Source organism: Pleurodeles waltl, chromosome 1_1 (assembly GCF_031143425.1).
Source record: "Pleurodeles waltl isolate 20211129_DDA chromosome 1_1, aPleWal1.hap1.20221129, whole genome shotgun sequence".
Taxonomy (NCBI): domain Eukaryota; kingdom Metazoa; phylum Chordata; class Amphibia; order Caudata; family Salamandridae; genus Pleurodeles; species Pleurodeles waltl.
The window spans coordinates 867586489-867610740 of NC_090436.1; the positions used below are offsets into that span (position 1 = coordinate 867586489).

General features: G+C 45.9%; 1 protein-coding gene across 5 annotated transcripts in view; it reads left to right on the forward strand.

Moving 5' to 3' along the window:
* The window catches only part of GKAP1 (G kinase anchoring protein 1), an 814129-nt gene that overhangs the window by 215795 nt on the left and 574082 nt on the right, over positions 1 to 24252 (forward strand). For all 5 annotated transcript variants that reach the window (XM_069229880.1, XM_069229873.1, XM_069229909.1 and 2 more), the window contains exons 5-6: positions 12810 to 12939; positions 13026 to 13048. In XM_069229880.1, the coding sequence (XP_069085981.1) occupies positions 12810 to 12939; positions 13026 to 13048 (153 nt within the window). The remainder of the gene's footprint in view (positions 1 to 12809; positions 12940 to 13025; positions 13049 to 24252) is intronic.

The window sequence follows — 24252 nt, forward strand, 5'->3', positions numbered from 1 at the left end:
TACAAATGGCGTCGGCGCCGACAGGACAAAGACACTTGGAAGAGGAAGAAGAAACCTTTTCCATCGAGGATTCGGACTCGGACGAGGTCGATCCCGAACAGACGCCGAAAACCGTAAGACATCGATACACAAAACTCGCGGAAAAAGCACGAAAGCCCAGGGGACGCCACCGCCAGCAGGCCATGGCTTAACCCGGAAAGTAGGTGACCGACCATCGGCACCGAAAAAGGGCATGCATGTGTCGAAGTCATCCGACTCCGGTCGAGATACCGGCACAGAGCAAACTCGACCCCGAGACACCGGGTCAGAGCAATCTCGGCACCGAGAGGGTGGCACCGAAACGAGTCTGCACCGAGAGACCAGTACGCCGAAGATAAAAAAAAAGTGTTGTCGGAACCGAAAAAGACAGCCGAAAAAGTTTCCATACCGAAACATCCGGCCTCTGAACCGAAAACAAGTTCCTACACAGAGGAACAGGGCCTGTCCTCACAAATGCAAGGACACAGATTCGGACAAGAACTAGAGTCAGTAGAGCCAGATTACACTCAAAGAAGGCTCCACATACAAAAAGACACAGGGAAGATCAGTACTCTTCCCCCAATTCGAATGAAAAGAAAACTTGCCTTCCAAGAGAAAGACAAGCAGCTACAGGCAAAGGTGGCAAAACAAGTAACCCCGCCACCATCTCCACAACGCTCACCACAACCATCACCGGTAGCCACTCCACCAATGATGCAGTACCCAACTCATACCGGAATGAGTCAGGATGATCCAGAAGCATGGGATCTTTATGATGCGCCAGTATCGGATAACAGTCCCGACTGTTATCCAGCGAGACCGTCACCACCTGAGGACAGTACAGCCTACATACAGGTGGTGTCGAGGGCAGCGGCATTTCATAATGTCACCCTGCATGCAGAACCCATCGAGGATGACTTATTATTTAACACACTATTGTCCACACATAGCCAGTACCAAAGTCTCCCTATGCTACCGGGAATGCTGAAACACTCCAAACAGGTGTTTCTGGAGCCTGTGAAGGGCAGGGCCATTACTCCAAGGGTGGAGAAGAAGTACAATCCACCACCAACAGACCCTGTGTACATCACGCAGCAATTAACAGCAGACTCAGTGGTAGTAGGGGCAGCTCGCAAGAGAGCGAACTCACACACCTCAGGAGACGCACCACCTCCAGACAAGGAGAGTCGCAAGTTCGACGCTGCGGGGAAAAGGGTTGCGGCACAAGCAGCCAACCAATGGCGCATTGCCAACTCCCAGGCCTTGCTGGCTAGATATGATAGGGCTCATTGGGACGAAATGCAGCATTTCATAGAACATCTGCCCAAAGAGTTCCATAAGAGAGCACAACAAGTGGTGGAGGAAGGACAGAGTATCTCGAACAATCAGATACCGTCAGCAATGGACGCAGCGGACACAGCTGCTAGTACTGTAAATACAGCAGTGACCATAAGGAGAAACGCCTGGCTGCGTACATCAGGATTCAAGCCGGAAATACAACAAGCCGTGCTGAATATGCCATTTAACGGACAGCAGTTGTTTGGGCCGGAGGTGGACACTGCTATCAAAAAACTCAAAAAAGACACAGATACAACTAAAGCCATGGGCGCACTCTACTCCCCACAGAGCAGAGGCACTTTTTAGAAGACACAGTTTCGAGGGAGCTTTCGGGGACAGAGCGCAGAACCCTCAACCTCACAAACAAGGCCCACTTATCAGAGTCAATATCAGCGGGGAACTTTTCGGGGACAATATAGAGGGGGACAATTCCCAAAGAGTAGAGGGAAGTTCCAGAGTCCCAAAACTCCACAAAATAAACAGTGACTTCAACGTCACAAATCCCCAACACATAACACCAGTGGGGGGGAGACTAACCAATTTCTACAAACACTGGATAGAAATAACAACAGACACGTGGGTCCTAGCCATTATCCAGCATGGTTATTGCATAGAATTTCTACAATTCCCTCCAAATGTCCCACAGAAAACACACAACATGTCCAAACAACATATGGAACTCTTACAACTGGAGGTCCAAGCGTTGTTGCAAAAAGATGCAATAGAGAATAGTACCAATTCATCAAAGAGGAACAGGAGTTTACTCCCTGTACTTTCTCATACCCCAAAAAGACAAAACTCTAAGACCTATATTAGATCTCAGAACACTAAACATATACATCAAATCAGATCACTTTCACATGGTGACACTGCAAGACGTGATCCCACTGCTCAAACAACAAGACTACATGACCACACTGGACCTAAGGGATGCATATTTCCATATACCTATACATCCTTCCCTCAGAAAGTACTTAAGGTTCGTATTCCAAGGGGTACATTACCAGTTCAAAGTGTTGCCATTCGGTATAACAGCAGCGCCAAGAGTTTTTACAGAATGCCTGGCAGTAGTGGCTGCTCATATCAGAAGACAGCAAATACACGTGTTCCCGTACCTAGACGATTGGTTAATCAAAACCAATACGCGACAACGGTGTTCACAACACACAAATGATGTCATAGAAACCCTTCACAAACTAGGTTTCTCACTCAACTACAACAAGTCACACCTAAAACCGTGCCAAATACAACAATACTTAGGAGCAACAATCAACACAACAAAAGGGATTGCCACTCCAAGTCCACAAAGGGTTCAGGCATTTCAAAACGTAATACAAGCCATGCACCCAGAACAAAAGATACAGGTAAAATTAGTGATGAAACTACTAGGCATGATGTCCTCATGCATAACCATTGTCCCAAACGCAAAATTGCACATGCGGCCCTTACAACAGTGCCTAGCATCACAATGGTCACAGGCACAGGGTCAACTTCAAGATCTAGTGTTGATAGACCGCCAAACATACACCTCGCTTCAATGGTGGAACACTATAAATTTAAACAAAGGGCGGCCTTTTCAAGACCCAGTGCCTCAATACGTAATAACAGATGCCTCCATGATAGGGTGGAGAGCACACCTCAACCAACACAGCATCCAAGGACAATGGGGCACTCAGCAGAGACAGTTTCACATAAATCACTTAGAACTACTAGCAGTATTTCTAGCGCTGAAAGCATTTCAACCTATAATGACCCACAAACACATCCTTGTCAAAACAGACAACATGACAATGTATTATCTGAACAAACAGGAAGGAACACACTCAACACAGTTGTGTCGCCTGGCACAGAAAATATGGCATTGGGCGATTCACAACCACATTCACCTAATAGCGCAGTTCATACCTGGAATACAAAACCAGTTAGCAGACAATCTCTCTCTGGATCACCAACAGAACCACGAATGGGAAATCCATCCCTAAATACTAAAAACGTACTTCCAAAGGTGGGGAACACCGCAAATAGACCTATTTGCAACAAAAGAAAACGCAAAATGCCTAAACTTCGCATCCAGGTACCCACAGACTCACTCTCAGGGCAATGCGTTATGGATGAGTTGGTCAGGGATATTTGCTTACGCTTTTCCCCCTCTCCCACTCCTTCCATATCTAGTAAACAAATTGAGTCAAAACAAACTCAAACTCATACTAATAGCACCAACTTGGGCAAGACAACCTTGGTACACAACACTACTAGACCTCTCAGTAGTGCCCCATATCAAGCTACCAAACAGGCCAGATCTGTTAACTCAACACAAACAGATCAGACACCCAAATCCAGCATTGCTGAATCTAGCAATTTGGCTCCTGAAGTCTTAGAATTCGGGCACCTAGACCTTACACAGGAATGTATGGAGGTCATAAAACAAGCTAGGAGACCAACCACAAGACATTGCTATGCAAATAAGTGGAAAAGATTTGTTTATTACTGCCATAATAATCAAATTCAACCATTAAACACATCTGCTAAAGACATCGTCAGCTACCTACTGCACTTTCAAAAGTCAAAGTTAGCTTTTTCATCCATTAAAATACATCTCACCGCAATTTCAGCTTATCTGCAAATTACGCACTTAACTTCATTATTCAGGGTCCCAGTCATAAAAGCATTTATGGAGGGTCTTAAAAGAATTATCCCACCAAGAACACCACCAGTTCCTTCGTGGAATCTCAACATTGTCTTAACACGACTTATGGGTCCACCTTTTGAACCCATGCACTCATGCGACATACAGTACTTAACTTGGAAAGTAGCTTTTCTGATAGCTATCACATCTCTCAGAAGAGTAAGTGAAATACAAGCGTTTACTATACAAGAACTGTAGGAAGTTGGCTCTGTATGCACTATTTCAAAGTAAGGAATAGTATGCACAGAGTCCAAGGGTTCCCCTTAGAGGTAAGATAGTGTCAAAAAGAGATAATACTAATGCTCTATTTTGTGGTAGTGTGGTCGAGCAGCAGGCTTATCCAAGGAGTAGTGTTAAGCATTTGTTGTACATACACACAGGCAATAAATGAGGAACACACACTCAGAGATAAATCCAGCCAATAGGTTTTTGTATAGAAAAATATATTTTCTTAGTTTATTTTAAGAACCACAGGTTCAAATTCTACATGTAATACTTTGCATGAAAGGTATTGCAGGTAAGTACTTTAGGAACTTTGAATAATCACAATAGCATATATACTTTTCAAATAAAACACATATAGCTATTTTAAAACTAGACAGTGCAATTTTCACAGTTCCTAGGGGAGGTAAGTAATTGTTAGTTCTTGCAGGTAAGTAAACCACCTACGGGGTTCAAGTTTCGGTCCAAGGTAGCCCACCGTTGGGGGTTCAGAGCAACCCCAAAGTTACCACACCAGCAGCTCAGGGCCGGTCAGGTGCAGAGTTCAAAGTGGTGCCCAAAACACATAGGCTTCAATGGAGAAGGGGGTGCCCCGGTTCCAGTCTGCCAGCAGGTAAGTACCCGCGTCTTCAGAGGGCAGACCAGGGGGGTTTTGTAGGGCACCAGGAGGGACACAAGTTAGCACAGAAAGTACACCCTCAGCAGCCCTGGGGCGGCCGGGTGCAGTGTGCAAACACACGTCGGGTTTTCAATTGGAATCAATGGGAGATCAAGGGGTCTCTTCAGTGATGCAGGCAAGGGGGGGGGGGGCTCCTCGGGGTAGCCACCACCTGGGCAAGGGAGAGGGCCTCCTGGGGGTCACTCCTACACTGGAGTTCCGATCCTTCAGGTCCTGGGGGCTGTGGGTGCAGGGTCTTTTCCAGGTGTCGGGATCTGAGAGTCAGGCAGTCGCTGTCAGGGGGAGCCTCGGGATTCCCTCTGCAGGCGTCGCTGTGGGGGCTCAGGGGAGACAACTTTGGTTACTCACAGTCTCGGAGTCCTCCCTGAAGTGTTGTTTCTCCACAAGTCGAGCCGGGGGCGTCGGGTGCAGAGTTGCAAGACTCCCGCTTCTGGCGGGAAATGCAGTTGTCTTTAAGTTGCTTCTTTGGAAACAAAGTTGCAGTCTTGGGTGAACAGGGCCGCTGTTCTCGGGAGTTTCTTGGTCCTTTTAGAGCAGGGCAGTCCTCTGAGGATTCAGATGTCGCTGGTCCTGGGGAAAGCGTCGCTGGAGCAGTTTCTTCAGAAGGGGGGGGAGACAGGCCGGTAGAGCTGGGGCCAAAGCAGTTGGTGTCTCCGTCTTCTCTGCAGGGTTTTTCAGCTCAGCAGTCCTCTTCTTCTTAGGTTGCAGGAATCTGAGTTCCTAGGTTCTGGGGAGCCCCTAAATACAGAATTTAGGGGTATGTTTAGGTCAGGGAGGGCAGTAGCCAATGGCTACTAGCCCTGAGGGTGGCTACACCCTCTTTGTGCCTCCTCCCAAGGGGAGGGGGTCACATTCCTATCCCTATTGGGGGGGATCCTCCATCTGAAAGATGGAGGATTCCTAAAAGTCAGTCACTTCAGCTCAGGTTGCCTTAGGGGCTGTCCTGACTGGCCAGTGACTCCTCCTTGTTTTTCTCATTATCTCCTCCGGCCTTGCCGCCAAAAGTGGGGCCGTGGCCGGAGGGGGCGGGCAACTCCACTAGCTGGAATGCCCTGTGGTGCTGTAACAAAGGGGGTGAGCCTTTGAGGCTCACCGCCAGGTGTTACAGTCCTGCAAGGGGGAGGTGATAAGCATCTCCACCCAGTACAGGCTTTGTTACTAGCCACAGAGTGACAAAAACACTCTCCCTATGTGGCCAGCAACATGTCTCGAGTGTGGCAGGCTGCTAAAACCAGTCAGCCTACACGGGTAGTTGGTTAAGGTTTCAGGGGGCACCTCTAAGGTGCCCTCTGGGGTGTATGTTACAATAGAATGTACACTGGCATCAGTGTGCATTTATTGTGCTGAGAAGTTTGATACCAAACTTCCCAGTTTTCAGTGTAGCCATTATGGTGCTGTGGAGTTTGTGTTTGACAGACTCCAAGACCATATACTCTTATGGCTACCCTGCACTTACAATGTCTAAGGTTTTGCTTAGACACTGTAGGGGCACAGTGCTCATGCACTGGTGCCCTCACCTATGGTATAGTGCACCCTGCCTTAGGGCTGTAAGGCCTGCTAGAGGGGTGACTTATCTATACTGCATAGGCAGTGTGAGGTTGGCATGGCACCCTGAGGGGAGTGCCATGTCGACTTACTCGTTTTGTCCTCACCAGCACACACAAGCTGGCAAGCAGTGTGTCTGTGCTGAGTGAGGGGTACCCAGGGTGGCATAAGATATGCTGCAGCCCTTAGAGACCTTCCCTGGCATCAGGGCCCTTGGTACCAGGGGTACCAGTTACAAGGGACTTACCTGGATGCCAGGGTGTGCCAATTGTGAAAACAAAAGTACAGGTTAGGGAAAGAACACTGGTGCTGGGGCCTGGTTAGCAGGCCTCAGCACACGTTCAAATCAAAACATAGCATCCGCAAAGGCAAAAAGTCAGGGGGTAACCATGCCAAGGAGGCATTTCCTTACAAGAACCCTTTATTCAGATACATATGCATAAAGTAGTTCTACGAACAAATCCTAAATTCTTACTTAGTTATTTCACCGTTCCACTTAAATCAAACAGTGGAACTCCCAGTATTCTTTCCAGAACCAGATTCAGTAGCTGAGAGAGCGTTGCATACATTAGACATTAAAAGGGCACTAATGTACTACATAGATAGAACGAAACAAATTCGCAAAACAATTGTTTGTTGCATTCCAAAACCCTATACAGGGAATCCAATATCCAAACAAGGCATTGCCAGATGGATAGTTAAATATATTCAAACCTGTTAAATAAAAGCAAAAAGAGAAATGCCTATTACACCAAAGGCACACTCAACTAGAAAGAAAGGTGCTACCATGGCCTTTCTCGGAAACATACCAATGACTGAAATATGTAAGGCAGCCACATGGTCTACGCCTCATACATTTACCAAACATTACTGCGTGGATGTGTTAACACAGCAAGCCACAGTAGGACAAGCAGTATTACGAACTTTATTTCAAACAACTTCAACTCCTACAGGCTGAACCACCGCTTTTGGGGAGATAACTGCTTACTAGTCTATGCACAGCATGTGTATCTGCAGCTACACATGCCATTGAATGGAAAATGTCACTTACCCAGTGTACATCTGTTCGTGGCATGAGACGCTGCAGATTCACATGCGCCCTCCCACCTCCCTGGGAGCATGTAGCCGTTTTAAGTTGAGAAAAAATTAGACTTGTACATTTGAAAATTTGTAAAAATATTACTTTTAAACACATTATGTACATACCTATTTACTCCATTGCATGGGCACTATTAATATATACACAACACCTACCTCACCCTCTGCGGGGAAAACAATCTAAGATGGAGTCGACGCCCATGCGCAATGGAGCCGAAAGGGGAGGAGTCCCTCGATCTTGTGACTCGAAAAAGACTTCTTCGAAGAAAAACAACTTGTAACACTCCGAGCCCAACACTAGATGGCGGGATGTGCACAGCATGTGAATCAGCAGCGTCTCATGCCACGAACAGATGTACACTGGGTAAGTGACATTTTCTATATATATAAATAAATAAATAAAATGTTTGGCATGTGTAGCTGCAGATACATATGCTATGCATTATTCAACCGTCTAGTGTTGGGTTCAGAGTGTTACAGGTTGTTTTTCTTCAAAGAAGTATTTTCGGAGTCACGGGATCGAGTGACTGCTCCTCTCGGTCATACTGTGCATGGTCATCGACTCCGTTGTTAGATTGTTTTCTTTACACTGTCAGATTCGGACGTGTTTCCTCTTGCTCAGAGATTTCGAATCGGAAACTTTTGAAAACTCCCTTAATCATCATATTGTTTCGATCGCGTTTCCACCCAGCCTTGAACCGATAGTACCGTCGGAAACTAGATTTTGCCCTTCTGGCCGTGTGCACCCGACTCAAGCCTGTTCGGGCCTACTGCGTCGAAGACTGATGGATCAGACTCCATTTCAATTTTGTTCTCGATGCCACGGAAAAGTTCCCTACACAGATCAACACCGTGTTTGTAATCTGTCTTTCTCTCGATCACAAAAAAGATTGTGAAGCCTGTCCATCGTTTCGATCTAAGTAGACCCTGCGTGATCGAAGAGTCAGAAGATTGGAAATGGCGTCGAAGAGTACGGAACATTTCGACATCCTGGAGGAAGAACAGGCCCAGACAGCGGTCTCCATCAGAGTCACCGACTCCGAACAAGAATCTGAAGACAATAGACCTATCACTGCTAGACAGCACGTAAGTATGTCTGCCCCTACGCCCACTTATAAAAAAAAATCATTGAAGGCCTTGGGTACACCACTGCCAGAGAGCCATGATTCGACCCGAAAAAAAGACTCTTGTTGACCGACCTTCAGGTTCGGCGTAGAAAAAAGCCACTCCGGCGGTATTGGAGTCGAGTAAATCCATTAAGAGTTCTACTTCGGACTCGTGCAAGCGTCCTCACTCCTTTGAGTCGAAGCCTCAACGCCCTGCTTCGGAGCCGAAGCAACCAGCTGCATTTTCGGGACCGAAAAAGCTACCATCTTCGGAGCCGAACAAATCTTCTTGTTCAGAAGAGCAATGACTTTCGAGCCGTCTTAAACAGAGCTCAAAATCACTGCATGAAACATCTTACGGACCTTCTAATGAGGACACTGAGATTCAGCCTACCTTTAAAGTTATGGATGAAAGACAGTCAAGGATCCACATCCATAAAGAGACTGGCAAAATAGTTACTGCACCTACTCTACAAACCAAAAGGAAGCTGGCCTTTCAAGAACAATTAGACACTGCTCAACCACCAGCAAAAATGTATAAACCGAAGGAGAAGCCAGTACCTGCCCATACTGTCCATCACTACAGACCATTGGGTATTGTCAATTATCCGTAATGGCTATTGCCTAGAATTGGTTTCTACCTCTCCAAACATTCCTCCACGTTACCACAAGCTGTCCCCAGAACACAGTGTTCTATTACAGCAAAGAAGTACAATCGCTACTACTAAAACAAGCAATAGAATTGGTCCCACATTCTCAACAAGGAACAGGAGTATACTCACTATACTTCCTCATTCCCAAAAAGGATGGCACTCTCAGGCTCATCCTAGACCTCGGATCCCTAAATCTACTTATCCTGTCAGACCACTTTTACATGGTAACTCTGCAGGACATCATCCCACTACTACAAAAACAAGATTACATGACTGACCTCAAAGATGCGTATTTCCATATACCCATCCATCCAGCTCACCTAATTCCTAAGGTTTGTGATAGCAGGAAAACATTTCAATTCAAAGTTCTACCATTCGGCATAACAACAGCTCCAAGGATATTCACAAAATCTCTGGCAGTAGTGGCAGCCTACCTAAGAAGACAATGCATACATGTCTTTCCATATCTAGAAAATTGGCTAATAAAATCAAGCAATTTTATACAATGCCAACAACACACTCAATACGTAATAGAGACCCTACATACACTAGGGTGCACTCTCAACTACCAAAAATCTAATCTTCAGCCAACACAGGTGCAACCTTACCTAGGTGCTATTTAAAATACGCAAAGAGTTTTAGCCTATCAAAATACACAAAGGATACAAGCTTTCCAAAATCTCATACCACAAATGCAGCCAAATCAACAATACACTGTAAGATTTATCATCAGACTATTAGGAATGATGACATCCTGCATAGCAATAGTACCGCACGCAAGACTAAACATGATGACACTACAACAGTGCCTATCACAGCAATGGTCTCAAGCACAGGGTCAATTGCAAAATCTAGTGTTGTTAGACCGCCAAATGCACAAGTCCCTTCAATGGTGGAATCTCAGCAATTTAATGAAGGGGAGGTCATTTCAAGACCCTGTTCCTCATACCACAATAACACCAGATGCATCATTGATAGGTCGGGGAGCTCATCTCAACAACCTTACCATTCAGGGGGAATGGAATTTAAAACAGCGACATTTTCACATAAACTATTTAGAATTATTAGCTGTGTTCCTTGCCCTAAAAGCGTTTTAACTCCTTCTTCAAGATTGTTCTGATAAAAACAGACAATATGACAACCATGTAATACCTGAAGAAACAAGGCAGGTACATTCTTCTCAAATGTCCTTTCTAGCTCACACAATATATAAATGGGCAATTCACAATCACATTCATCTATTAGCAGAATACCTTCCAGGAATACACAATCAGCTAGCGGATCTCCTAAGCAGGACGCACCATCAGACACACGAATTGGAGATTCACTCTCAGGTATTTCGGCAGTACTTTCAAAAGTGGGGAACACCAGAAATAGACCAATTTTCAACAAGCGAAAACGCAAAATGCCAAAACTTTGCATCCAGACACCCACATCCTCTACCCAAGGGCAATGCTCTATGGATCAACTGGTCAGGGATATTTGCATACGCTTTTCCCCCTCTCCCACTACTTCCCTTTCTGGTCATCAAACTAAGTCAGACCTCCCTCACCAGGATACTCATAGCCCCAACATGGGCACGACAACATTGGTACACAACACTCCTAGACTTGTCAGTAGTACCTCACTCCAAACTTCCAAACAGACTGGATTTGTTAACACAAAAAAGGGACAAATCAGACATCCAAATCCCAGTGCTCTCAACTTAGCCATTTGGCTCCTGAAGTCATAGAATTTGGATACTTAAAACTTCCATTAGAATGCATGGAAGTTCTCAAACAAACATGTAAGCCTACAACTAGGCAATGCTATTCTAACAAATGGAAAAGATTTGTTTACTACTGTCAATCTAAAAATACTGAGCCACTTATAGCATCCATACAAGATATTGTATGCTATCTACTTCATTTGCAGAAATCAAATCTAGCTTTCTCACCCACTAAATTCCATCTTACTGCAATATCGGCATACTTGCAGACTATTCAACATACCTCACAGTTCCAGTTATAAAAGCCTTCATGGAAGGATTAAAATGTATTATTCCCCCTAGAACACCACCTGTTCCTACTTGGAATCTAAATATTGTACTCACCAGACTCATGGGCCCACCTTTTGAACCCATGCATTCTTGTGAGATTCAATTCTTAACATGGGAAGTTGCCTTCCTGGTAGACATTACTTCATTGCGAAGAGTTAGTGAAATACAAGCATTCACTCTTGAAGAACCCTTTTTCCAAGTGCACAAACATAAAGTTATACTTACAACAAATCCCAGATTTCTGCCAAAAGTGGTATCTCCTTTTCACATAAACCAAACAGTGGAATTGCCTGTCTTCTTTCCACAGTCAGACTCAATTGTAGAAAGAGCCCTTCATACTCTTGACCTTAAAAGAGCTCTAATGTACTATGTAGACAGAACCAAAGAATTCAGAAAAACAAAACAGCTTTTTGTTGCCTTTCAACAACCACATAAAGAGAATCCTATCTCTAAACAAGGGTTAGCAAGATGGATTGTTAAATGTATTCAAACATGTTACATTAAGGCGAAAAGGCTACTTTTCATCAACCTAAAGCACATTCCACTAGAAAGAAAGGTGCATCTATGGCATTCTTACGAAACATACCAATGGCAGACATATGTAAAGCTGCCACATGGTCTACTCCTCATACATTTACAAAACATTGTGTAGATGTATTTTCAAAGCAACAGGCCAATGTCTTAAGAACATTATTTCAAACAACTCCAACTCCTACAGGCTAGCCACCACAATTTTGGGGAGAGTTACTGCTTTGTAGTCTATGCATAGCATGTGTATCTGCAGCTAGACATGCCATTTAACAGAAAATGTCACTTACCCAGTGTACATCTGTTCCCGGCATGTAGTGCTGCAGATTCACATGCACCTTCCCTCCTCCCCGGAAGCCTGTAATCATTGCAGTTTTTTCTCTTTTGTACATATGTAGATACATTTACATTTGCATGGACGTCTATTCTTATTTACTATTTATGTACAGCGTTTATATTATTACACTCTATCACTCCTTCCTACACCCTTTTGCGGGAAAACAATCTGACAATGGGGTCAATGACCATGCGCAGTATGACCGAGAGGAGTCACTTGATTCTGTGACTCTGAAAAGATTTCTTCGAAGAAAAACCACTTGTAACGCTCTGAGCCCAACACTAGATGGAGGGATAATGCATAGCATATGAATCTGCAGTACTACATGCCACGAACAGATGCACACTAGGTAAGTGACATTTTCCATATAATGTGTGTTTTTAATCAAAGGACCAAGTCAGACTGCACGCTCAGGGAGAAATTTCTTTATAATGTTGATAAAAATGATACTTTTTGATTATATTCTAAAATCATATTCTTGCTTCAACATCAGAAAAGAATCTTTAAAAGGAAAAAAAAGTTGAATTAAACAAATATATATATTTTTTTGTTTTCTCCAAGGAACACGACAGTCCTGGTAATGCTTCTCCCCAGTCAAAGGGTACACATAAGAAGGAGAAGAGAAAGAATCAAGGGAAAGATAAGCCGACCACTGTGGCACTGAAGGACTTTCAGTCTGAAACCAATTTGGGTATTATATTCAAAATGTTATAGCTAATTGTCTTTGCAAAATTTAATTGTATGCAATGTTCATTAGCCTTTTTCTGTGTTTTACAGATCATCTCGGTAAAAAGCAAGAGGTAAGATGTATTCTTAGTATGTAACCTATTAACTTCTGAACATGTTAACTTTCCCTTATTTGATTAATATAGAAATGGCAACTACATAACATCGTCAAAAGCAGTTTTAGTGGTTGTATGTTTTTGGCTTGAGCTCCTTGTATATCTGTTGCAATAGAATTGGGAATTGTGCTCCAAGGTTTTGAAACTGCAAAAACGAGTTTTTTGTACTTTGAAAATACATTTGCAACCATAGGGCACTGATTTCCTTTAAGCTGTAATCCGTGCCAGTACCTACTTTGAACTACACTCTTCATAAGGATCATGCACTGCTAAAAATCGATGCAGATGTTTTCACTCTTTGTTTAAAAAAATACTGTGGTACGTAGAGAAAATACTTAGCAAGGGCATAGCAACTCCCCAAGTCATACCATGCTGAATAATAGTAAAAAATGCAATCTTTGCGATTGACTCTGTAACGGCATGTGATTTAGTATGGTAGAAAAATACCTTATTAGTTAATAAAAACACATATAATAAATACAATTACAGATATCAGTTATCCTAAAAAGTGTGCAAACGGTAAAATGTAAACAGAAGATAAAAAGAGGTCCTCATAATTAAAACAAAGGAAACCCAAATACATTCTGGACACAAACATAACCAATTTTTTTTTTTTTGGGTAGCATAATCACAATCCTATGAGGACAAAATAACATCCTATTATCTGAAGGTGCATTCAAGATTTAATAAAACCCTTACATTACCGATACTGAATGTCTACAGGATTGAGTCAGATGTTATGTGACTGAGCAATTCCCTTCTTTGCCTAAAGGGTGCTTGATGAACTTGCTGGAGCCATCCAGGCAGAAAGAAAATCTTAGAAACTGGATTAATCTCGTATTTAGCTTTTCATTACTTGGGTTGAGAGCTGTCATGATAACCAATCTACAATACCAAGCTCCTAGGATGTTAAATTCTCTTCTCAGTAATTCCCTTCTCTGATTTCCCATAGCTGGGCAAATGCAAACCACATGGTTTAGGGTCTACCTAGTTTGATGACACAGTCTACAAGTCTGTGGATACATCCCTACTTCTTTTTTCCATTTCGGTAGGAAATCGAGTTGGGCGATCTCCCAACCTCATCCGTTCGATGGTCTGTTTGCTTAGTTTTTCGTTCTAATGAGGAGGACATGGTAGGAAATTCCCTATCCAATGCATATGAATTTAGGACCAGCCATCCATGAGATAGAGATTTTCTCTGATTTGTTAACTCCTTTTCTAAAAGCTGGTGCCGGTAATGAGCTGCCCCACAGATCACCCAGCTCCAGCCGTGCTATGCTGTTTTCCCAGTAGTCCTTAAAAATCTTATTGCCCCTCTCATGATTGATTTCCTGCCAGACTAGATTTGTCAGAGTCCCTGTGGGAGCTAAAGGTAATTTGGAACAGCCATTGACAAGTGCTACCAGTCTTGCCAATAATTGCTTTATTAGCAAATACTCTAGTCTGACTTGGGCCGGGGAGGCCGATCTAGGTAATTGGAAGCCTTGTTTATACTATTTCACTAATCATTTATCTAGCATGGCCATATGTATATGTAATTTTGCCTGTAGTGTTTCCTGCTTAGATCATTTAAAAAGCCAGATGTCCCTCTTTAATAGTTTCCTTTCTTTCCGTAGATTTAAAAAAAAAATTAAATAGTCAGTCGGATATTTCTGTAATTGTCTCTGAAGCCTCTTCACTCCCGATTTCCTCTGTCGTATTGCCCGTGGGATGAGAATATTCTTTCTATCCCCCAGGTATGCCCCCCTAAACCTGCCCCTCCCTGGAGATTGCTTAATGAGGTTTTCTGTGCAGGACTCCCATATGGCAACTTCCCTTAATGGATCATTAGCCATATTTTCCAGTATCCCAACAGCTTCCTCTGCTTGGGCTGTGACCAAGTATGAGCTCCATTTTAGTCGCTTTAAGTTTTCAGAATAGAGTTACCCTTTGAGGAGGTTTGTTTCTTCCTGGATAGGCACTTGACTCCGGATTGTAATTATTTGTGGCTTATGGTCACTTTCTGAGTGGTCTTGAATTCTAAAATCCCTCAAGTTTAAATAGGGGGGCATTTTACCAGGGTGTAATCTAAGTATGAGACTACCTTTTCTGTAACTCTTGTCCAGGCTGGGGGGTGTGTCTGACAGTAGCCGCCCATTTAGCTCAGAGACCTGCTAACTCACAGCACTTAATTAGCTTAGTACCAACTTTGTCTTTCTTTATCCGGAGTGGTAAATTTTGAATGGGCAGTGGAACTACTAATTGTACGTGGACCTCAGTTGGCATCTGAAATAAATTAATATTAAAGTCTCCGGAGAATAGCCAGTAGGCAGGATTATACACATTTTTTATATGGAGCAGATGTTTTAACAGGATATTGTCTTCCATTTTTTTTTTTGTGGGGGTATTAATGTACACATTAATCAGGATTAAAGGATCACGATTATTTTTAGCCCAATTATCCAGGCGAACCCACAGTGCGGGCTGATCTCCCATCCGTCCTCCAGATAATTTTGCCCCAAGCTTAGAGTTGATATAAATTGATAGACCTCCTTTTGCCCTTCCAAACGTATTATGTTTCACTGCAGGTTTATAAATCTCCTCATAGCCAATTAGGGGATGATTTGTAAGTGCCCATGTTTCTTGCAGCATTATGATATCAAAGGAGCTCAAGAATTCGATAATCTCTGCATCTTCCTGCTTCAACTGAAGACCCTCTATATTCCATGAGCAGATACTTAATGATCCTTGTGTCGGAGGTGTTTGTTGAGCTATCGTTCAGGCTTTTCAAGGTAATCCGGGGGCTAGTGCTGTTGGAAGCCAAGACCAATTGTCTTGTAAAGTGGCCATCTCTCTGGGGTTGTCTAGCTATGATTCTTCTCCGGCCCTCTTCTTCCCTTATTTCTATTTGTAAATCTAGTAGAAGTGTACCGCACCTTGTCCTGGCAGGTCTTGGCCAGGTTCTCCAGCCTGGGGCTCGTTCATCCTCGTGGAACGCACCAGGTGGCTGTTTCTTTCCTGGTCATGTGGCTTCTCTACAGTAACGGGTGCGGGTATCTTTCTCCTAAATAGTAGCATACTTCAATTCCCTAGTCTTTTTAGGATGCTTCTTTTTTCTATATTTTGCATTGGTAGTTCCGGAAATGTGAATATCACAACAGTTGGGTCCGTATACTGGCTGCCCTGCGCTTGAATGAATTTTATGGCGGTGATGTCCTCAGAACACACTAGTGTCTGGTCCGCGAGTGCATTTATTAATTTGAGAATGGTGGAGCGATTAAGCACATGTTGCGGGCCTCTGGATTTATACTCTGAAATCCATAGTAGCTGCAAGCCCTGACCCAGCAAGGCCTGATTTGAGCTGTCTGCCAAGCTTAACTGTGCTATTGTAATCTCCGCTGTATCCGCCCTTAGATGGTGGTTCCATACTGTCGCATCTGCCCCCTCTACTTTAGTTGTCACTTCTGCTGGCCTACCGGGGGTGGGCCTCAGCTCAACCTGACTAGGTACAGAGGGCCGCAATAGGATAGTTACTTGCCGGTCCTGGGAGAGCCCAGCCTTACCCTTCGACTCTGGCCCTTTCAATGCCGGGTCAGGGGACGGAAGCCCATCAGGGTCTAATGTCCAGGGCTGCGTTGTCTGCAAGGGGGGAGGGGGGGGGGGGGTCCCCACATCCTCCTCCTGCAATATGATGTGGAATTTTGGTATCAACTCTGGACGCCACCTGGGTATTCTTCCTGCCCTTCCTTGCCCGCTTCCTCTCTAAGTCAATCGGTGGCAGGGCTGCCCTTCCTGATCTCTAGGTTCTTTTGTTTGGGATGTGTGTTCCAGAGCACTTCCTATTTTCCTGATTGCGTTCCCCTCTGAGTTGCTTATCCTCGTAGCTGATGGTCCCTGCAGCTAATCTGGTTCTCCTCCGAGGGTGTTGGTGGTTTAGGAGTTAAGGACAGCTCCAATGGCAATGGGGTCTCTATATCCATGCTTTCTTCTCTACTTGAACGACGAATCTCCTTCAAAATATCTTTAAATATTACTGCCAATTGGCCCACGCAACCCACTATCTCCTTGCAAGAGCAAATGGTGAAGTCCTTAAGTTGGGTTTTTTCTGTCCTTGTTATTAGTGAGTTTAGTTTTTGTAGTTTACCATCAATTCCTGCGACAAAAACTGCCAGGGTGTTTAACGGATCTACCTGGATGCCCATTTTGTGGGACATGGAACTGTAGTGTTGTTAATGGTGTCTGCATCAGGTTCAAAATTGTCACCCATATATCCGTTGCGGACGCCAGGATGGCAGCGGGCTCGTTGGAGTCAATTCTTTGGGATGCCCGAGGGGCTTGAGTATTCTGACTGGATCGCCATGCGCCCCTAGCTTTTTCTGGTGCCCTTAAAGCTGGCTCCTCATGAGCTGCATTTTCCGGACTGATGATGGGGAAAATGGTAGTATTTAGGTCTAAGGCACCTTGGGGGGAGGGGGGGGGGACTGTTGCCCCTCTCTCCCCACACCTCACGGGGCGTTATCCTCATCACCCAGTAAGTTGGTTAGTCTATCCTGCCTGGGAGGTGCAGGATGCTGTTTGGACTGATTTCCTCACGCCAGAGGGTATAGTACTGGTTCCTGGTTTCTTATAGTGGCCAATGCCCCCCCTAATGTGGGGGAGCAATCTTTAAGAGTCTTGGTGTCTTTTGAGTCCACGGTCTAGCCCTTATGTTTCTGCCCTGCATAATGCTGATGATGGGAGAGAGTGGTTGGGGCGGGGATAGTTTTCTTCGTCTTCTGAGCCCCTTCTCTGGACAAGGGCCTGATCCTGAATCAATATTAAGGGGGCGGAGAGAGTTTGATACTTAGTAATCCTGTTTGTTGCCCCAAAATAGTCTGATATTTTACAAGGCTTAGCTGGAGGTGGGGAGGCCGTCCCCCTGGACTGGAGGCTGGTGGTCTCATTGAAATGGCTTGGCTATAGCCTCTGCGGTTACAAAGTCCTGTGTTGACAAGGGCTCAGTAGGGGAGGTGGGGGGGGATCTGGGGAGGATTCCTGGGAGACCTTACAGGATAGACTCTGTTGTCTACTGTTGCCCTCCTTTTTGTTTGAATTCCGGCAGGCAGTAGTTCCTCCTTTCTCTTGGTTATGAGTGAGGTCCTGCCTCGTATTCTGCCTGATCTCATCTCTGCTGACAGCAGTGAGGGCAAATGTGGGCAGTATGGCAGGAAGAAGCAATGTGGTAATAGATGGTTTCTCGGTTAGGCTGGCTTATTGTGGGGCCGAGTTGCGAGGTGTAGGAAGTTGGCTCTATATGCACTATTTCAAAGTAAGGAATAGTATGCACAGAGTCCAAGGGTTCCCCTTAGAGGTAAGATAGTGGCAAAAAGAGATAATACTAATGCTCTATTTTGTGGTAGTGTGGTCGAGCAGTAGGCTTATCAAAGGAGTAGTGTTAAGCATTTATTGTACATACACAAGCAATAAATGAGGAACACACACTCAGACAATTCCAGGCCAGTAGGTTTTTGTATAGAAAAATATATTTTCTTAGTTTATTGTAAGAACCACAGGTTCAAGATTTACATGTAATACTTCAAATGACAGGTATTGCAGGTAGGTACTTTAGGAACTTTGAATTAGCAAAATAGCATATACAGTTTTCACACAAATCACATATAGCTATTTTAAAACTAGACAGTGCAATTTTCAACAGTTCCTGGGGGGAGTAAGCTTGTTAGTTTTTGCAGGTAAGTAAACCACCTACGGGGTTCAAGTTTTGGTCCAAGGTAGCCCACCGTTGGGGGTTCAGAGTAACCCCAAAGTTACCACACCAGCAGCTCAGGGCCGGTCAGGTGCAGAGGTCAAAGTGGTGCCCAAAACGCATAGGCTTCAGTGGAGAAGGGGGTGCCCCGGTTCCAGTCTGCCAGCAGGTAAGTACCTGCGTCTTCGGAGGGCAGACCAGGAGGTTTTTGTAGGGCACCGGGGGGACACAAGTCCACACTGAAAGTACACCCTCAGCAGCACGGGGGCGGCCGCGTGCAGTGTGCAAACACGCGTCGGGTTCTCAATAGGTTTCAATGGGAGACCAAGGGGTCTTTTCAGCGATGCAGGTAAGGGGGGGGGGGGGCTCCTTGAGGTAGCCACCACCTGGGCAAGGGAGAGGTCCTCCTGGGGATCACTCCTGCACTGGAGTTCGGATCCTTCAGGTCCTGGGGGCTGCGGGTGCAGAGTCTTTACCAGGCGTCAGATCTTAGAAGCAGGCAGTCGCGGTCAGGGGGAGCCTCGGGATTCCCTCTGCAGGCGTCGCTGTGGGGGCTCGGGGGGAGCAACTCTGGCTACTCACGGTCTCGCAGTCGCTGGGGAGTCCTCCCTGAAGTGATTGTTCTCCACAAGTCGAGCCTGGGGCGTCGGGTGCAGAGTGTCAAGTCTCACGCTTCCGGCGGGAAACGCAAGTTGTTTCAAAGTTGCTTCTTTGTAGCAAAGTCGCAGTCTTGGGTGAACAGTGCCGCTGTCCTTGGGAGTTCTTGGTCCTTCTAGATGCAGGGCAGTCCTCTGAGGCTTCAGAGGTCGCTGGTCCCTGGGGAGAGCGTCGCTGGAGCAGTGTCTTTAGAAGTGGGGAGACAGGCCGGTAGAGCTGGGGCCAAAGCAGTTGATGTCTCCGTCTTCTCTGCAGGGTTTTTCAGCTTAGCAGTCCTCTTCTTCTTAGGTTGCAGGAATCTGAGTTCCTAGGTTCTGGGGAGCCCTTAAATACTAAATTTAAGGGCGTGTTTAGGTCTGGGGGGTTAGTAGCCAATGGCTACTAGCCCTGAGGGTGGGTACACCCTCTTTGTGCCTCCTCCCAAGGGGAGGGGGGCACATTCCTATCCCTATTGGGGGAATCCTCCATCTGCAAGATGGAGGATTTCTAAAAGTCAGTCACCTCAGCTCAGGACACCTTAGGGGCTGGCCTGACTGGGCAGTGACTCCTCCTTGTTTTTCTCATTATCTCCTCCGGCCTTGCCGCCTAAAGTGGGGCCGTGGCCGGAGGGGGCGGGCAACTCCACTAGCTGGAGTGCCCTGTGGTGCTGTAACAAAGGGGGTGAGCCTTTGAGGCTCACCGCCAGGTGTTACAGTTCCTGCAGGGGGAGGTGTGAAGCACCTCCACCCAGTACAGGCTTTCTTACTAGCCACAGAGTGACAAAGGCACTCTCCCCATGTGGCCAGCAACATGTCTGGTGTGTGGCAGGCTGCTAGAACTAGTCAGCCTACACGGATAGTCGGTTAAGGTTTCAGGGGAAACCTCTAAGGTGCCCTCTGGGGTGTATGTTACAATAAAATGTACACTGGCATCAGTGTGCATTTATTGTGCTGAGAAGTTTGATACCAAACTTCCCAGTTTTCAGTGTAGCCATTATGGTGCTGTGGAGTTCATGCATGACAGACTCCAAGACCATATACTCTTATGGCTGCCCTGCACTTTCAATGTCTAAGGTTTTGCTTAGACACTGTAGGGGCATAGTGCTCATGCACTTATGCCCTCACCTATGGTATAGTGCACCCTGCCTTAGGGCTGTAAGGCTTGCTAGAGGGGTGACTTATCTATACTGCATAGGCAGGGTGAGGTTGGCATGGCACCCTGAGGGGAGTGTCATGTCGACTTACTCGTTTTGTCCTCACTAGCACACACAAGCTGGCAAGCAGTGCGTCTGTGCTGAGTGAGGGGTCCCCAGGGTGGCATAAGACATGCTGCATCCCTTAGAGACCTTCCCTGGCATCAGGGCCCTTGGTACCAAGGGGTACCAGTTACAAGGGACTTACCTGGATGCCAGGGTGTGCCAATTGTGGAAACAAAAGTACAGGTTAGGGAAAGAACACTGGTGCTGGGGCCTGGTTAGCAGGCCTCAGCACACTTTCAAATCAAAACTTAGCATCAGCAAAGGCAAAAAGTCAGGGGGTAACCATGTTAAGGAGGCATTTCCTTACTCTAGGTGACTTAGATAGTCTAGCAGAGCTCAGATTGGTTGGTTGCTTAGTTGTTTGATACTTGATTGCTTGCTTTACTTTATGAAGATGTGACCAACCGAGGAAAGGGGTGTGAGTAAGGATGAGCAGGGGCGCGCGAGTCCCTCCAGCCAACCCCACAAGCTGCACCCAACCTAGCCAGGCCGATTCCGTGGGGAGGCGGGGCACACACACTAAGCAGTGATGACTAAACCAACTGTGCTCGCCACACAGTCACACACCCCCTTACTGTATGCTCCAGGGCCACCACTGGTCCAAACATTGCTTGTTGTCCCTTGTCCAGGGTCCATGGTCTACCGGCCAGTGTTATCCCATCGCCTTTCCTTCTGCCGTCATTGGACACGCCAATGCTGCACTTCACGCTCCGTAGGCTGGGCAGCAGTCAGGCAGGCTGGCATGTATGGGGGGCAGGCCACTGCGCACACTCTCTGCCGCCTCACTGCTTCCCTGAGTGCTTGACCAAGCAGGATTGATGACAGGGTAGGTACACCAGAGCGGCTGGCGGGTGTGCCTAGATCGCGGATAAAGCAGCAGGTGGGGCGCTGTTGGGCTGCGAGCCAGGAAAGCCCTCCTCTGCCCACAGGACCACTCCTGCACACCCACTCCTGTTCCTGTGGTGGGGCTTTGCAACCTAGCCTAGCTGCAGGCGCCGCGGGGTCGCAGGCAAAGAAGTAGTCAAAGAAAGTGGCGTCAGGTCGGAACAAGGGGCTATTGGCAACTGCAGACCCCTCCAGGGCCAATGACCAATGGCAACCACCCAGCCTGCAGCACGGGCCGTGATCCCACTGCTCCACCGCTTCCTCCGCTTGCTTCGCTAGCTTTGTGCTGCTGTGTCGTTTCTCCACACACCAACCCGGAACCGGAAACACGTTCTCTATGGAGATGGTAAAACAGTATGAAAAAATCCCAAATGTGTGATTGAGGCACAATGTTGCACAAGGTTTGCATTTTCATCTAGGGTTTGATTGCAACTAATTACACAAATATGCTCGAACCCAGACACACTTGGGTGCCTTTCCTCTAGTACCTTTTAACCTGCCTGGAGGACAGGGACAATTTGCTTGCGTTCTAAGATGGTCACTTTAGTATACATGTATTTATTTAAAAAAAAAATATTTTGGAGTGTTGATGGAAGACTGGAAGAGTGCTTTCTAGGCTCCTCAGTTTACCCCACAGACAACAAGAATTTAAGTACCTCTGGATTGTGGGGATGTGTATCCCTCCATCAGCCCTACATTGGCATTGCCTGTTGTACCTGGGTCATATCCAGCTACTCTGTAGCGACATCTTCTGTGCATCCCTCTAGATGTAGGCTCCTAAGGGGAACAGCTCTTCATTTTTTTTTTTTAATCTGTTTATTAATCATTATGCATACACAACAGTACATTTTGCAATTAATAATTTTGCGAACTGTTTATGCTCATTTATAAGCTTGTACTGCACGATTGCACAATAAAATACTGAAATACAACCTGAAACTGTGGAACAAGTGGTTAAAGTCACAACTGAGTACCGAATAAAGAATGCTGATATCACACATGGTGCTGGCTACACCATTTGGGGGATGGGGAGGGAGGGGGGGAGATAGAACTGCTGTGTATGGGAGCCGTGAGGCCATCGTTGAAATATTGATTGTGGGACAAAAAGGGGCGCGGAGCCAATAGAGTAGTGAGCAAGGCTGGACGTGGGTTGCATAAGAGCGTGGCTGTAGGAAAAGCACCCTGAACCGTTTCGTTGTTACATTAAGGAGGGAGGTGGAGAAATTAATATAGAGAGTGAGTGATGGGGGGGGGACAACTAGGAGTGGCGTGGTATAAATATTGAGCAAAGAGATAATACATATACAGTTGCTGGTTTAGGGGGCGGGGTATGTGTCATCCCTGGCTTCTATTGCTACCACAAAAGTATCCCAGACTTCGGCACCATCTTGTAGTAGGCCTTTATGTTGTAATAAGCGTAATGTTTGAGCTTCAGCCTGTGAGCGACTGTGTAAGTCGCGGAGCCAGGAGGAATGAGAGGGAACGTGTGGGGCCTTCCAGTGCGTGGCAATTAGGCGCTTGAAGACAACAAATGCTTGATCGATAAATCTGTGTAGATGTTTATCGCCTTTGGTTCGGTGTCGTATGCCAAGTAGACAAGAGTCTGGGGTGGGTAACTGAGTGTGGGACGAGATGTCTGCTGTGTCGTTCGTAATGCAGTGCCAGGCCGAGTTTATTGAATGGCAGCTCCAAACCATGTGGTAAAAGTCTGCTGCTGGAGTAGCGCATCTGGGACATACCGAGTTTGTGTTCGGGTATATTCTTTGGATGCGGGCCGGGGATAGGTATGAGTGGTGAATATAATTGAATTGGGTGTAACGCAATCTGGGATTGCAGGATATTGACTTGATCGTTGTGAGAGCCGCGACCCAAGTTTTTTGTGGTAGTGGTGAAGGGAGGACGGAGTCCTAGCGTGCTTTAGCAAGCAGCAAGGCAGAGCAGACTTCAGCTAGCAGCACTTTATATAGTTTAGTTATAATGCCTTTTGTGCTTCCTATGGTAAGGATAGTGGTGAGTAATTGGGACTCGGATGGCTCGTTGTTGCCAGAGCCCCATAAGTTATTGAGTAGCCGTTTAGTGGCGCTATATGTCAAAAAGGCTCCAGTGTGCATAACCCCATCGGCCACTAGTTCTGCGAAGGTGCGCATTGTGGAGCTAGAGTAGTAATTGCCCACATTCAATGTATGTTCTGCCTTCCTACATATCTCCTATTGGAGCTTACAGAACCTCTCTGGAATGCACTTCTGAATTCAAAGAAGACCTTTATTGTTGTTAATTCTTCCCCACCCACAAGTTCTTGAGAGATAAAATTAGTAGATTTCAAGCACACGTCACAGCAATGAAAGCAAAATATATCACAGTACTTCTCAGTTGCAATGTACACAGCAAATATATGTATGATTGTAGTATAGCAAAGCATAAAAGTCAAAATTCATCACCGTATGGGCAAGTAGGGCCTATCTTCAGCTTCATCTTTCTGGGGTCTGCAAGTTGATGACTCCGGTCAACTGCGAGAAAGAGATTATCTACCCAAACGGAAGACTGGCAACTGACGTCTTGCTCCAGCCTGAAGTCCAGCAGATTTGAATCCCACTCACTGTGGCCCAGAGTCATCCATAAAGGAAACTCAGTGTGAGATTTGAACGGCCTTGGAGAGTGGCC